Here is a 14,821-nt window from a genome sequence, read left to right as displayed (position 1 = left end):
GCAACGATTAATCTTTCTGCAAATTGTTCTTGAGTTTGACATGCATCTTCATCCAACAATGCTTGTAATTGTTGGTCTTTAAACTTTTTCGGTTGACCTGGACGTTATTTGCCTTTCACGTCTAAATCATTACTTTTAAAGCATTTAAACCAGCATTCATAAGTATCCTGAGATGGAACACGCTCACCATAAGCTTCCCGAAGGATACGATAACTTTTTCAATAAAGTAATGAATTAAAACTTCCAGCAAATGTTCTTTTTTGGCACAAAATTGGACAGTTTTAAGTGTAAAAATATCTATGATGTTAGCACCTTCAGCAAATTTGACATGAAGTTTTGAAGCTTGCTGTCAATACAACAAAATAGCATACATATCAAATCGCATATATATCAACATATGTGTAACTCCATCTGTTGAAAAAAATCCACATTATTAACCAGTACACCTGGTAGTCTGACTTCCGAATTGGTGAAGAAATTCAAAGCCCAGAGAAGGGAATTAGCCACAGACCAGGAATAGAAGCCAAGGCAAACATCTTGGTAACATTCCATCAGGTTTGTGCTATTTGGTTTTTTTTGTTTGTTTCTTCTGAATTTGATTCCATAAGGTCAACAGCCGGAAGATATCCTACACCAGTGGTTCTCAACCTTCCTAATGCCACGACCCTTTAATACAGTTCCTCATGTTGTGGTGACCCTCAATTTCATTGTTACAAATTGAACATAATTAAAGCATAGTGATTAATCACAAAACAATATGTAATTATATATGTGTTTTCCGATGGTCCTAGGCGACCCCTGTGAGAGGGTCGTTCAACCCCCAAAAGGGTCACGACCCCAAGGGTTAAGAACTGCTGTGACCTACACAGAAGAGTAGCTAATGTTGAATCATTTCAACAATTCCCAAGAACCTTGTTTTAGAGAAATGTCATCTTATGTAGAGGGATTAAAATGGTTGTATCATGCATTCCAAAGTAGCCTCCAATATATACCTTTCTAAAGCTTGAGGGTACCCACTCTGCTACCAGGGTTCTAAATACCCAGTCCTCCCTTTGCATGTTCTTGCTCTGAGGGAGGTGGGAGGAAGGATTGGCTCATTGAACTTGAAACCACTGCTGTTTTCCCCAGCTTGGTGCCTCCCCCTTGGCTGTAATGAATACTCAGGAGTAGAGCCTTCTACTCCAGACAACACTGTTGGGAAAGGGGAAATGGCCCAAATGCCTTGTGATTCTTCATATTTCTGTTTGTAATTTGCTTATAACAACTTGAGAAATTCTTTGGCTATAGCTGCGGGAGTACTAAACCAAACTGATGGCCATCTGTTGTTTTTGGCAGCATCCCTCACCTTCCTACAGGGTACAGATGGTTAGAAGCATTCATTGCAATAATGGGTTAGGCAATAGGTGGAGACAGAGAGTCAACTTTGGAGTAAATTCTCCCCATTTCCCATGATGATCAAAGCTACTATCTCATTGTCCATTAAGAAGAGATGGGACCTGGTGACCTAATCCTCATTTTAAATGAAGAAACAATGCTCAGGGCTTCTATGAGCAGTTTAAGGTCACAGAAAATCACAAGGACCAGAACCCCGATCTCCCGACTCCTGACTCTAGGAAGGAACTGAGAGGCTTTGCCTACAGCTGCCTCTCACAGCTCTGTGTAGCCTAGCCCCACCTGTCCACCAGTCCTTTGCACTCACTGCCCTCCTTTGCATATAATTCTTTCCTCCCAACACTAGCAGTGCTATCAGCGCCATGTGCTGTTGGAACAGTTGTTGAAAAGGTCAGTCTGCTTATACTGGTCAAGTGGTCATGGGGTCTTATAGTCATTCTTCCCTACATAGCAGGCCATGATTTACTCACTGCTTTTTCATCCCTGCTTTGATATGGGAGCCCCCCCCCGGTCCAGATTTTCCTCCAGTAGGTGGAAACATTTCTTGAGTTGTGTGTTTCTGTGAGTAATGTGGAGTTCAGAGGCTGTACTAGTATGCTGGGTCCTTGGATTCCTTTTATTTATGTCGGTCATCACTGACCCTATAGCTCAGGCCAGACTTGCAGCTAGAACATCAAGGTGCATGTGCGTGTGCATTCTTTCTATATCACAATGTTTAGTTATCTCTTTTCACTCCAGGGGAAAAAGCACCTCATTATAATAATTAGAATGTACTTTGCCTATTGGGCAACCTAAGGGAATGAGACTGCCCATAGAAAAAGTGACATGATTGCAAAGCTCTCACCTAGCATTCCGTACTTTTAGCTGTAACATTGTTTTCATATGTATAGTCCAACTTTTGGTGATTTCTCCTACTTTCTGGAACAGCTCCACTGAGTTTTACATGGTGTATGTAGTGCTAGTTTTTTATATTTATAAAGTATATATATACACGTTCAGTCAAAGCATCATCTTGGTCCCTTGTCACCGGGCTCATCTGCCAGTACAGTAATTCCTAATCAGCTAATTCTGTCGGTTCTTTATTTCTTTTCTGCTGATCTTAAAAGAAACTCATCATAGGAAACTTGAGGTGAAAATCATACCTCACTATCCAGAGATAACTACTTTTAATTTTGCGATAGTTCCTTTATTATTATTATTATTTTTAGTTTTAAAATTTAAATGATTATAATGTGTGGACAGTTTTCTGTCATGCCTCGTTTTCCCACTTGGTCATTTTCCCTTATGAATAAAAACTTTAAAAGCATTTTATGTGACTGCTTGAATACCTATGGTTGGGTATTCAGTAATTATTTTTATTGAGCATTTAAGTTTCTTTTTAAAATTAACTTTGGGCTACCTTTCATTATTTGTTTTTTTCCCTGTAAATTTTTAAATATGAATTCTAGATGTATTGCAACTATCTGCCTGTCTAATAGTATGCTGAAAGTCACATACATTTCACAGTCTTTGCCACCAGTATGCCTTCCTGCCTTAGTTGTTCTTGGTTGTTTTTTTTTTTTTCAAAGCATCTTAAGCACTCTAGAATTTCATTGAGTCTTATAAACAGACAAGATGTGTGTGTGTGTGTGTGTGTGTGTACATACATATGTATGTATATATCCATAAGTTAAAGACTAATCTTTGTTTTATGAAGGAAAGAACATTGAGTAGTTTAGTTAGACAAATGGGCCTCTCTTCTGAGTTTTAAATTATCTGGTTACATCTGAACAGCTGTGGGGAAATAGCAGATACTTATTATAACATTGACTTCAGTTAGCATGACTTTGAGAACAGAGTTCAAAATACAGAAATTTGAGCTTGTGTCTTAGTGTCATTTTACCCAATGAGTACGTGTTATTTTGAGCAAATCTAATTTTAGTCTTTATGAGTATCCCTACTACAGGCATACCTTGTTTTATTGTGCTTCACTTTATTACACTTTACAGATGTGATTTTTACAAACTGAAAGCAAGACCTTCCACCAGCAAAAAGATTACAACTCACTTTATTGTGATCTGCAACTGAACTCCCAATATCTACAAGGTATGCCTGTGCTGTTAAGGTGGTCCTTCTGTTCCCACTTGAAGTTGTGATCTTTGAAGAAAGTCAATTTGGATTGTAGTGTACTTTGCAAACTTGAAAATTATCTCTCTTACTTCATTTTTCTTTCTATGACACGTGGGACTTGAAATAAGTCAGAAAGTGTCTTTCTCCGTGATTAGGGCAAAAATGTTCATTATTATAACCAGGAGTCAACACAAAACCTTTGCAAATGAAGTCCATGCGCTCCTAAGGTGTGGCACGCTTCCTGTGAAGAAGTAATGGTACCAGTTGGCTGTCATTAGGACTGTACAGATCTCCTTATTTGTTTTCCATATTCAGATCCTGTAAGCATCTTTAGGAAAAAGTATGGACAGTTTTCTTGCCATTAGATACTTTGAGAATTTTAAGCAGAATAACTTTGCAAATTTAAACTCAACAAAAATTTACCAGCAGCTTTCTAAGCATTCTTAGAATTTGGGTAGTGATTTTGAATGGACATATCCCACTTTTTCTTCATGATGTCCGGTATGATGTATTTGGTGCTTTTTCAAGTTCTATTTTGTCTACAGTGTTTTAATTCTGGGGCATAGACTTACTAGGAGTTATTTCCATAAAGCTACTGTTTATCCCAGTTATGATTCAGTGATAAGGATCTGCAATTCCCATTCCAGGCTCTTTTTGCTTTCTCTGTGAGGCCAGTGATTCTCGTAGCCTTTATCTTTGGTGTGTTTTTTTATTTAGAAAGTAACAATTTTACCCTCACTTGAGACAAACAGGTTCCAACACTTGTTTGACTTGAAGTTGTTAGTATCTGCTGTTCCTTATCATGCAGAGTCTTTAAGGCCCATTTATTTTCCTTTCTGCAGAAGTCTCCAGTAGATTGGCTGAAGGTGTCCTTCTCAGCAGGCAGCATGCTTTGCCTCACTAATGTATACATATATTTTAAAATCTCATTCACATAAGCACACCCCGCACATTACCACTATCCCTTTTTTTAACTATGACAATATCTTGTTTTCCCTTGCCACCTCTACTTTTGAACCCATTGCGTCTTGGCATGCATATCTACATTCCTCTGAAGGGGCTGTCTTCAAAATCCCCTCACCTGTGGTAATCTCAGAAACCAAAAGATAATTTTCAGTCTGTCTCTGCTCGATTTCTCCTCTTGGCCCATTCTGTAGCATTTAATACTATTACCATTTATTGTTTTTCCTTCTCCAGTTTCTTATACCCACTCTCTGTTCTAATTTTGTTTGTCCTTTAATAAGCTTTTCTTCATCCTTGGTCTGTAAATTCCTTTAGGCTTTTTCTCATTCTGGAGCTTTTTCTTGAGTAGCATGCTTGAAGTATGCTGGTGGCTTAAATACAGATCTCTAATATAGACGCTTCCTTGTAGTTTAGACCAATATATCTTACTTCCCCAGACAACTCAAACTTGATATGGCCAAACATATCATCATAAGGAGATGAACAGACCATCTCCTTCCTTGTAAACTTTCTTCTTCTTCTCTTTGCCTACCTCAGAGAATGGTATCGCTGTTCATCAAAATCAGACACTAGACCTCATCCGGTATTTCTCCCCCTGTTTTTCTCACTGACCAAATTGGTCAGTTCAGCCTTCTCTTGTCCCAGATTCTCTCTCAGTTCCTCTGCCATATGACCTATCGTTGTGGGTTTTCCATATTGGAGTAATCGCCAAGCCATTGTGATTTTTATCTCCTCAGTTTTTCTTGAATCTATCCCCTTCGTCTTCCTTTCTGTCTCTACTTCTATATCACCTTGGTCCAAACTGTCATTGTCTCATCTGGTCCCCTGCAGTAGCCTCTTTACTGCTCTGCATTTGTTCTTATGTCCTACAATCCATTCTTCATATGGCAACGTAGTGATGTTTTCAAAATGCAGCTCTGGCCTTTTTTGTCTCTGGCTTTACATGTGCTAATCCCTCTTTCTAGAACACTCTGTCCCTTTACTTCCCACCAGTTACCCTTATCTAGTTGATTCCCATTAATCTTTTATATCCCAAGTCCAACAGTATTTCCCTGACAGCCCTCTCCCATCTCTACCTCATAAAGCCATGTCTTCCCTGCCCCCTCCCTTTCCCCATCTATACTGTCATAGCTCTCTATCTTTTTCCTTCAGAGCACCATGTAGTTTGTCATTCTGTTTATGGGTTATTTGGTTATTTTCTGACTAGATCATAAAATCCTCTCTGTATTATCAATCTTTCATCACCAATCCTACCCCAGTAGCGGTGTCATGATCTTAGGTGGCAGCTCAGTTCATCTCTAGGCTAGGTCAGAGTACAGTTGACCCATGAACAACACAGAGTTGGACTGTGCAGGTCCATTTCAATAAGTATGCAGTTGACCCTTCATATGCTAGGATTTTGCATTCACAAATTCAGCCAAATGTAGGATCAGCTAACAATATTGTTGATCCATAGTTGGGAATCCATGGATGTGGGGGACTCACTTTATGCATTGTTCTATGCCATGTATAACAGGGGGTCCTCAAACTACGGCCCGTGGGCCACATGCAAATACAAATATTGTATTTGTTCCCGTTTTGTTTTTTCACTTCAAAATAAGATATGTGCAGTGTGCATAGGAATTTGTTCATAGTTAGTTTGTTTTTAAACTATAGTCCGGCCCTCCAATGGTCTGAGGGACAGTGAGCTGGCCCCCTGTTTAAAAAGTTTGAGGATCCCTGATCTAAATAATAAAAGTGTAATATGCTAATTAGACCAGACGTCCTTTTGGACGACCTTCCAGACGAAGCTAAGCTGCGGGGGCCGAGGCAGCCGCTGCTGCGGTGGGGGCCAAGCCCCTTGCACGAATTTCGTGCATCGGGCCTCTAGTTTTATATAAGGGACTTGAATAATTTGGGGGGAATAAAAAGCTATATGCAGGTTTTAGCTGTTCAGGGAGTTGGTACTCCTAACCCCATGTTGTTCAATAGTCACCTGTATACCTTTAAAAAAAATTTTTATTGTTAAGAATATTATAGATGTCACACTCTTCTTCCACCATTGCTCCCCTCCACCCTGATCCCAACCCACCCCAGGCCTTCACCACTCTATTGTCTGTGTCCATAGGTTATGCATATGTGCATATTAAATTCTTTGGTTAATCTTTTCCCTTCCCTTCTTCCCCCTTCCTTCTAAGATTCTTTATGTATTTACTAGTATTACCATTTTATTGTTCATATTTTTTATTTTTTCCTCTTCTTATTAAAGAATACCCTTCAACATTATATGTAATACTGGTTTGGTAGTGATGAACTCCTTTAGCTTTTTCTTGTCTGGGGAGCTCTTTATCTGACCTTCAATTCTAAATGATAACTTTGTTGGGTAGAGTAATCTTGGTTGTAGGTCCTTTTTATCACTTTGAATATTTCTTGCTTCTCCCTCTGGCCTATAAAGTTTCTGTTGAGAAATCAGTTGGTAGTCACATGAGTGCTAGGTAGCTAACTGCTTTTCTTTTGCTGCTTTTAAGATTTCTTTTTATCTTTAATCTTTGGCATTTTAATTATGATGTGTCTTGGTGTGGGCCTCTTTGGGTTCCTCTTGTTTGGGGATTGTCTGTACTTCTGGACTTATATGTCTATTTCTTTCACCAGGTAGAGGAAGTTTTCTGTCATTATTTTTTCAAATAGGTTTTCCATATCTTGTGTCCTCTCTTTTCCTTCTGTCACCCCCGTAATGCAAGTGTTGGTACACTTGATGTTAGGAAGTTTTCTGTCATTATTTTTTCAAATAGGTTTTCAATTTCTTGCTCCCTCTCTTCTCCTTCCAGCAGCCCTGTGATGCAAATGGTGGTATGCTTGAAGTTGTCCCAGAGGCTCCTTACACTATCTTCATATTTTTTGATTCGTTTTTCTTTTTGTTGTTCTGATTGGTTGTTTTGCTTCCTTATATTCCAAATCACTGATTTGATTCTCAGTGTCCTCTATTCTACTGTTGATTCTCTGTAAATTATTATTTATTTCAGTTAGTGTATGTGTCATTTCTGATTGGTCCTTTTTTATGTCACTGATGTTCTCTAAGTTCCTTGCAGTTGTCACAAAGTTCCTTGAAGTTATCACTAAGTTCCTTGGGCATCCTTATAACCATTATTTTGAACTGTGCATCTGTTAGTTTGCCTGCTTCCATTTCATTTAGTTCTTTTTTTTTTTTTTTTTGCAATTTCTTCTTTTCATTTGTGACATGTTTCTTTGTCTCCACATTTTGGCTTTTTCCCTGTGTTTGTTTCTATGTATTAGGTAGAGCTGCTATGTCTCCTGGAATTAGTAGAGTGGCCTTGTGTAGTAGGTGTCCATAGGGCCCAGTGGCTCAGCCTTCCTAGTCGCCTGAGCTGAGCATTTTAGATGTGCCCCTGTGTGGGCTGTGTGCAGTCTTGTAGTTGAGCCTGGATTGCTTTTGGCATCACTGGGAGGGATTGACACCCCCCCTCCCCCCGGCCCCCCAGCCAATTGGCTGTTTGGACCAGCTGTGTCTACAGCATAAAAACTGCTGTGCAGGAGATGCCCCTATGGAGCAGGACTTGCTTCAGTGGGATTATGGTACCCTCTGAGTCTGCACCTTGAATGTGTCACTCATGGATGTGGTAGGGTTGTTATCTGGTGTGATCTGAAGCTGACCACTGGATGTGTGGAGCCTCCCAGGAGGTGCAAAGTCAGCTGCTGTCTATTCCCTCCTGCGGCCACCAGGCACAAGCTACAGAGCAGTCTGTAGGTGGCTGCTACTTGAATTGGGGTTAGAGCTGCCCAGGAGAGGCCACGCTGTGAACCAAGGCTGGCTGCTGCTAGTGCCAGTCCTGGGGCCTCTTATTGAGAGGTATGGGCCACACTGAGGCCAGCTGCTGCTTATTTGAGAGATTTTAGAAAAGCTGAAGCATGAGCCAGGACAGGTTATTTGTATGGAAAAGCCACTGCAAACAGTTTGCATGGGGCTGCAAATTGGGTGGGGCAGGGTTGCAGGGAGTCCCCAGGGTCATATAAACAGTGCGATCCAGGTTGATAGAAATTCAGATATGGCACCTGCCAGTCATCATTGTGGCGGGGGCGGTCTCAGCATAGGAACAATGACCTCTATCAACAATTTTGTCTGGGAGAAAGCTGCCCCCCCGCCCCCCCCCAGTTCTTATCCTGATGTCAGACAATTTAGTTCCTCCCCATATGTCCGTGGATCCTTTCAAGCTGCTGCCCCAGCGCTAGAGCTTAGAGGGAGTGAATCCGAGTAAGTATATGTGCCAGCCCTTTTAGAGGAACGCCTGGGATGTGTCACTCAGCCACAATTCCCGCTATTTTTACAGCCTGAAGTTACAGAGACTTCTCTTTCCAGCACGGGGACTCCTTGCTTCTCCAGAAGGCCTCTGCAGCCAAGATATCCCTCCCAATTAAAAAAAACAAGGCAACGTGGTTATCAGATCATCCCGTTCCATGCCTCCACCCCTCCTACCAGTCTCAATGTGGCTTCTTTTTCTAGTTGTAGGACTTCCATTCAGCCAGGTTTCAGGCAGTTCTGAATGATGGCTCTGTGGTTTGGTTGTAATTTTGACGTGGTTGTGAGCGGATGTGAGTGCTGCATTTACCTACGCTGCCATCTTGACTGGAAGTCCACCTGTATACCTTGGATGGGGACTCCTTCCAAGTTGAGAATGTTCCCACGAGATCTAGCCTTTTTACTCTGTAGACAAATTCCTTCCCCTCTCTTGGCCTTAGATTGATAGGATTGGACTATGGTGCCACCTAATTATAAAATTGCCTGACTTTTCCCCCCATCTTGGAGATCAAACCCTTTTATTTTCACAAGCCAGCTTCTAGTAAAGGTGCTAAAATTTCAGGACATACTCAAATGGTTGGAGAGAGGAAGGATTTTAGGCCTCATCAATAATTCTCTTTTTCTTCAATTCTAATATGTAAATCAAAAAATTTAAGTATTGCTCATAAAATAATAAACATAGGAGGGTGCTCTTTCCCCCTTCAGATCTGCTAATTCAAGTTGAACAGTTTAGCAAGGGCCTGGTCTCATTCAAGCCACCCCATGGTGTAGACATTATTTCCATTCCTGTCTTATATATAAGGACACTTAAGTCCAGCACGGTGAAGTCATGTCACACTGCAGGCAAGTGATAGCACAGGACTTAAACTTGGGTTTTTCTGACTGGATTTTTTTCCCCCTGTTTTATCCTAACAACTTCCCTCCTTTTTTAGTTGCTTGTGGAAAGGAATTGAAGTATTGAAGAGAGACTATTCAAATGCAGTTCAGTAACCTACAGACTGCCTTGCCCCAGGCAGAACTTCTAGTACCTAAAATTGTAGTAAATGTTGCTCAAAATCCTTTTGTGTGAAAAAGAGTCCCTTTCCTTTCTACCCTTTGCTTCTCAGCTGCCCTCCAGGAATGCTTGACTACAAGTATTTGGCTCAAAAGGAGAAACAGTTGAAAGATCTATACCCTTCATGTTTGTCTGAACAGCATCAATAACCTGATTTTTCATTGAAGTGGTCCCTTAGGAAGTCCGTTTGTAGGGCTTTGTTAATTGCATAAAACATTTTTTGACAGTTAACTTTAAAAAAAGAGAAAACTAATTATAAATAGTAAACAGTTTTTCTTACGCTTTTAGTATTTGGTCTTACATAATGAGGGACCCATTACATAAATAATGTAAACATTTTTTAAAGGCTCCCATGTCTTTTTTCTAATAAGTCGCTTTTAAAGCATAGTGGACATGTGTTTAAATTGTGTTTATCTTTATAATTTGTAAGTGTTTATCTTTATAATTACAGTTGCCAAATCCTAAAATTGGTTTTATTTTTATTATTTTAGTTATGTGTAAACTAAACTCTATTCTTCCCTTGCTTTTGCAAATCCCTGTCAGAGGGGGTTTTGTGGTGACAGCAGAAGCTTCCTGTAAACCTTGTGTAAAGGGTCCTCTGGAGAGAAAGAAATGCCCTAAAAACCCTTGGTTTGTGGTATGACTGCAAGCCTAAGACGCCCATTTCCATTTGATTCCTCCAGTGGGTGGCTGGATTGCTCTGAGAACACTTCTCTCATTGTAGCCATTTTGTCACTTTCCTTCTGGGAAAACTTCATGTGTACCTTTATTACTGGTTTTGGTAATGGAGCTGAAAGACCCCAAGCACTAGAATTGGAGCCACAACTTCCTCTTTCCTTGTATCTTCCCCAGCAACTTACTCAGCAGCTCCAGTCTTGCTGTGACACCCAGAATGTATCATTTTGAAATGTCCCAGCTGCCACTAAGTCATATGGGAGCATGGAGCTGGCTGGGAGAAAGGTACAGGTCAGTGATGGTTTTTTATTCCCACGTAGATCCTTGAAGAGAAATTAGAAGTGGCATTTTTATTTTCAGTCCAAAGATTTATATGTTGTATTTTCCTTTAAAACAAACAACAAGTGAAAGAGAAAGGAAGAAAGAAAAAATTAAGTTGTGGTTTAAGCAGAAGCTGTGATTTCTAAGTGTAGGTCCTTGTGAGCCTTATCCCCGCGCCCCCCCACCCGACCCCACCCTGCTCCTGCAGGATGAGGGTGGCCGAGTGGGCATTTTAAATAATAGTAGGGTGAAGGCCAGCTTCCCCTTTCTGCTTGGCTCTCCCAACCTTCATGTGATGAAGCAGTTCTTTGACTTAAACTCAGTGTGGCAGGTCACCTTTAAAACAAGTCCTTTATAAACTGCTTCATGCATAATGACCCTTTATGACTCTTAATTGGGAGTAGTCGTGCAGTAGGTAATTTTTATATGCCTATGTCCTATAGCACAACAGGGCAAGATAAAGGAAAACATGAGCCTTACACTGGGAATCTTGTTTCATCAAGTCAAGCCCCTGCCTGTGGTGGTGTTGTTTCTAACACAATTTTTCTTACGTAAATACTTCCTAGCAAGAAAAATATAGGCTTGACAATGTTTACATTTTGCTCAGCATTTCTTACATGAGTTGCTAGAGGAAATGCTTATAATTTTGTTTTGGCAATGAAATTCCTGCAGAAAGGTCACTGCACTGTCAGCCCTTGTCATTTTTAACCCTCTTATCCCAGAGCCGATCTGCAGCATGTCAGGCCTGGCTTACTGCTCTAACCAAAAAAGGCAAAGAATGTGTGAGCGTTGCTCCTTTCAGCCAATTGTCTTGGTGCTCCATAATGGGCTGTGTTCACACGGTGTCAGCTGGACCCACTGGAAACAGGGGTATGTTGGAGACGCATTTTCCTGCAACTTTGGAGAGTCTGTGAGCCGAGATTCCAGAGTTTTGCCAAGAGCATAAATCCTAGGCATTATCTCAAAACTACACATTGGGCCGTTACCCTCTTCATTTTAAACATTTGTTGGCAGTCAGATAAACCCAGGCAGTTTTATCACAGATGCCCACTTTCCCCTCCACCTCCTCTTCAAAGATCCCGAAACAAGGGTAGCAACAGAAGTCTGATAGAACTCTTACCTGTTTCACAGCTCCTCTCGGCCTCTCTGGGGTGAGGTAGAATTTGTTGCCGTAGGTGCACATAGCCAGATGGAGGATTCAGCTCAAGCGCTCACCTCTACCACCACCCCAGTATAAATTATGCATGAACAGGAAAGAAAAAGCAACAGGACTGCTTGTGTTTACCTTGTCTTCTCTTGCTTAAGATTGGTAATGTAGGAAAGACAAGTGTCTGAAGACAGGAATACAAAAAAGAGATGTGAGCTGTGGTTGAGATGAATCAGTGGGTAGGGAGAGAAGAGTGATGAGCAGAAGTCCTGCAGCGGTGTCATCCTGCCGTTACAAATAGTGCAGGTCCTGATCTCTCGAATTCCTGTACCAGACAGGTAGCATGAGTGTTAGATGAAAGGCTTAGTGCTCTATCACACACAAACGTAAGGTAATTTACACAAGGTGCATGTAACCACCTTGCCACATCATTTCTCTACCTGAGGGGTGCTTGTGTGCTAAAGAGATTGTGGGATGCAGCACACTTAAGGGAGTCAGAAAAATTCGAATGAGTCTCATCACTGAAGTTGGTTTTATTATCATGAGAAGCAGCCTGGATTCTTATGAGAGCAGGAGTTGCTGAGGGCACAGTTTGGAGCCTTGTGGCAGCAGAGCTTGTGGATCACACTTTGGTCCAGAAGGTAGGCTGGTAGGTTGAGAAAAAAGATGCTCTGATTTTCCTGAGGTCTGTCTCCTTAACCTGTCCAGAACCAGAGAGAATAACTGGAAAGGCAGCTATTAAGAGAGTGCCTTGACCCGACCAAGGGGAAGAATTGGGAGGTGATTCACTCTTTTTAAAAAAAGAATATATGTTTTTATTGGCTTCAGAGAGAGGAAGAGAGAGATAAAAAACATCTGTGATGAGAGAGAATCTCGCTGGGCTGCCTCCTGCACAGCCCCTACTGGGGTTAAAGCCTGCAAGGCAGGCATGTGCCCTGATCGGGAATCGAACCATAAACTCTTGGTTCATGGGTTGATGCTCAACCACTGAGCAACACCAGCCAGACTGGATTCACTCTTGATTGTTTTGTTGGTCTATGGCAACATTTATAGATGACTTTATTTGGAAAAAGACTAAATCTATTTTAAAAAAATGGGAGAGGTGGGAGAGATCACAGTTACTACTGAATTTAGGGACTGTAAACTTACTATAGCTTCACTTTGACCTAGTCAGAGCTGGCTGTGAATTCTAAACTGCTCATCTCTCCTCAAGGCATTAAGTTGGGTCATTCAACTATCCCAGTTAAACAGGTAACATGTTTTAATAGTTTTAAAGGCAAACTTTACCTGTATTTGGATATTCAAGTGTATACCTACACACCCTTGCTGATGTATTTAAACCTTTTGGCCCAAGGGTGTTTTTTTGTGTGTTTTTTTAAGGCTATTTTTTTAGAGCAGTGTTAGCTTCACAACAACATTAAGAGGAATGTACATAGATTTCCATACTCCCTACCCCCACACATTGATAGTCCCCCCCACTGTCAGCATCCCCCACCAGAGTGGCACATCTGTCACCCTTAATCTATATTGACACATTTTAATGACCCAAAGTCCATAGTTTACATTGGTGTACATTCTACACATTTGGACATATCCATCATTACAGTATATTCACTACCCTAAAAATTCTCTGTGCTCTGTCTATTCTTCCCTACCCACTCCAGCTCCTCTTGCCATAGTTTTGCCTTTTTCAGAATGTCATGTAGCTGGACTCTTAACCTTTTCAGGTTGGCTTCTTTCACTTAGTCTTGTGTTTTTAAGTTCTTCCATGTCTTTTCATGGCTTGATAGCTCATTTTTTTTTAGTGTTGAATAATATTCTGTTGTTTGGATATACCAAAATTTGTTTATTCATTCACCTACTGGATGACATCTTGTTTGCTTCTAACAGTTATGAGTAATGCTGCTATAAATACTCATGTGCAGTTTTTTGTGTGGACATAAGTTTTCAGGTTCTTTGCATAAATACCAATGAGTGTAATTGCTGGATCCTATGGTAAGTGTATGTTTAGTTTTGTGAGAGACTGCCAGACTGGTCTTCCAAAGTAGCTGTACTGTTTTTGCATTCTCACCAGCAACATAATGGAGTTCCTGTCGCTCCACATCCTTATCAGCATTTGCTGTTATTAGTATTCTGGATTTTGGCAATTCTAATAGGTATGTGGTAATATCTCATTGTTGTTTTAATTTGTATTTCCCTAATGTCTTTTGCAAACATTTTCATTCTCTTGACAGTGTCTTTCATAGAGCAGGAATTTTTTTTCATTTTAATGAAGACCAGTTTATTAGTTCTTTCATGGGTCCTGTCTGTGGTGTTGTATCTAAAAGTCTTCACCAAATTAAAGATCATCTAGATTTTCTCCTGTGTTATCTTCTAGGAGTTTTATAGTTTTGTGCATTTACATTTTAATCTGTAATCCATTTTGAATGAATATTTATAAAGGATGTAAAACTCATGTCTAGATTTGTTTTGTTTTTTTTGCATTGTTCCAGCACCATTTCTTGAAAATACTGTCTTTTTTTTCACTGTATTGTTTCTGTTTCTTTGTCAAAGATCAGTTGACTAGATGGGCCTGTTTCTGGGCTCTCCATTCTGTTGCATTAATCTATTTGTTTTTTTGCCAGTACCACACTGTCTTGATTACTGTAGCTTTATAGTAAGTCTTGGAGTCAGGTAGGTCTGACTTTGTTCTTTTCAATCTTGTTTTGGCTATTCTGAAACTTTCCCCTTTCCATATTAACTTTACAATCAGTTTGTCTATCTCCACAAAAGAACTTGCTGTGATTTTGATTGGGATTGCATTGATTTGATTGGATCTATAGATAAAGTTGGGAAGAACTCACATCATAACAGTATTGAGTCTTCC

At 40.4% G+C, this 14,821-nt stretch overlaps 1 protein-coding gene across 5 annotated transcripts in view; it reads left to right on the top strand.

Moving 5' to 3' along the window:
• The window catches only part of RPRD1B (regulation of nuclear pre-mRNA domain containing 1B), a 59,640-nt gene that overhangs the window by 36,729 nt on the left and 8,090 nt on the right, over positions 1-14,821 (top strand). The window contains exon 7 of one of the 5 annotated variants that reach the window (XR_435720.2): positions 10,665-10,778. The exons of 3 other annotated variants lie outside the window; for them this stretch is intronic. Coding sequence is in view for 1 of the 2 variants with exons in the window: in XM_015564438.1 (XP_015419924.1) it covers positions 3,381-3,386 (6 nt within the window). In the remaining variant the exon portion in view is untranslated. Of the gene's footprint in view, positions 1-3,380; positions 3,416-10,664; positions 10,779-14,821 lie in introns of those variants that run through there. One more of the 5 variants, XM_015564438.1, reaches the window with a different exon arrangement.

Source organism: Myotis davidii, unplaced genomic scaffold (assembly GCF_000327345.1).
Source record: "Myotis davidii unplaced genomic scaffold, ASM32734v1 scaffold38, whole genome shotgun sequence".
Classification (NCBI taxonomy): Eukaryota; Metazoa; Chordata; class Mammalia; order Chiroptera; family Vespertilionidae; genus Myotis; species Myotis davidii.
The sequence above is the reverse complement of the archived record's forward strand: the minus strand, read 5'-3'. Positions and strand labels throughout refer to the sequence as shown.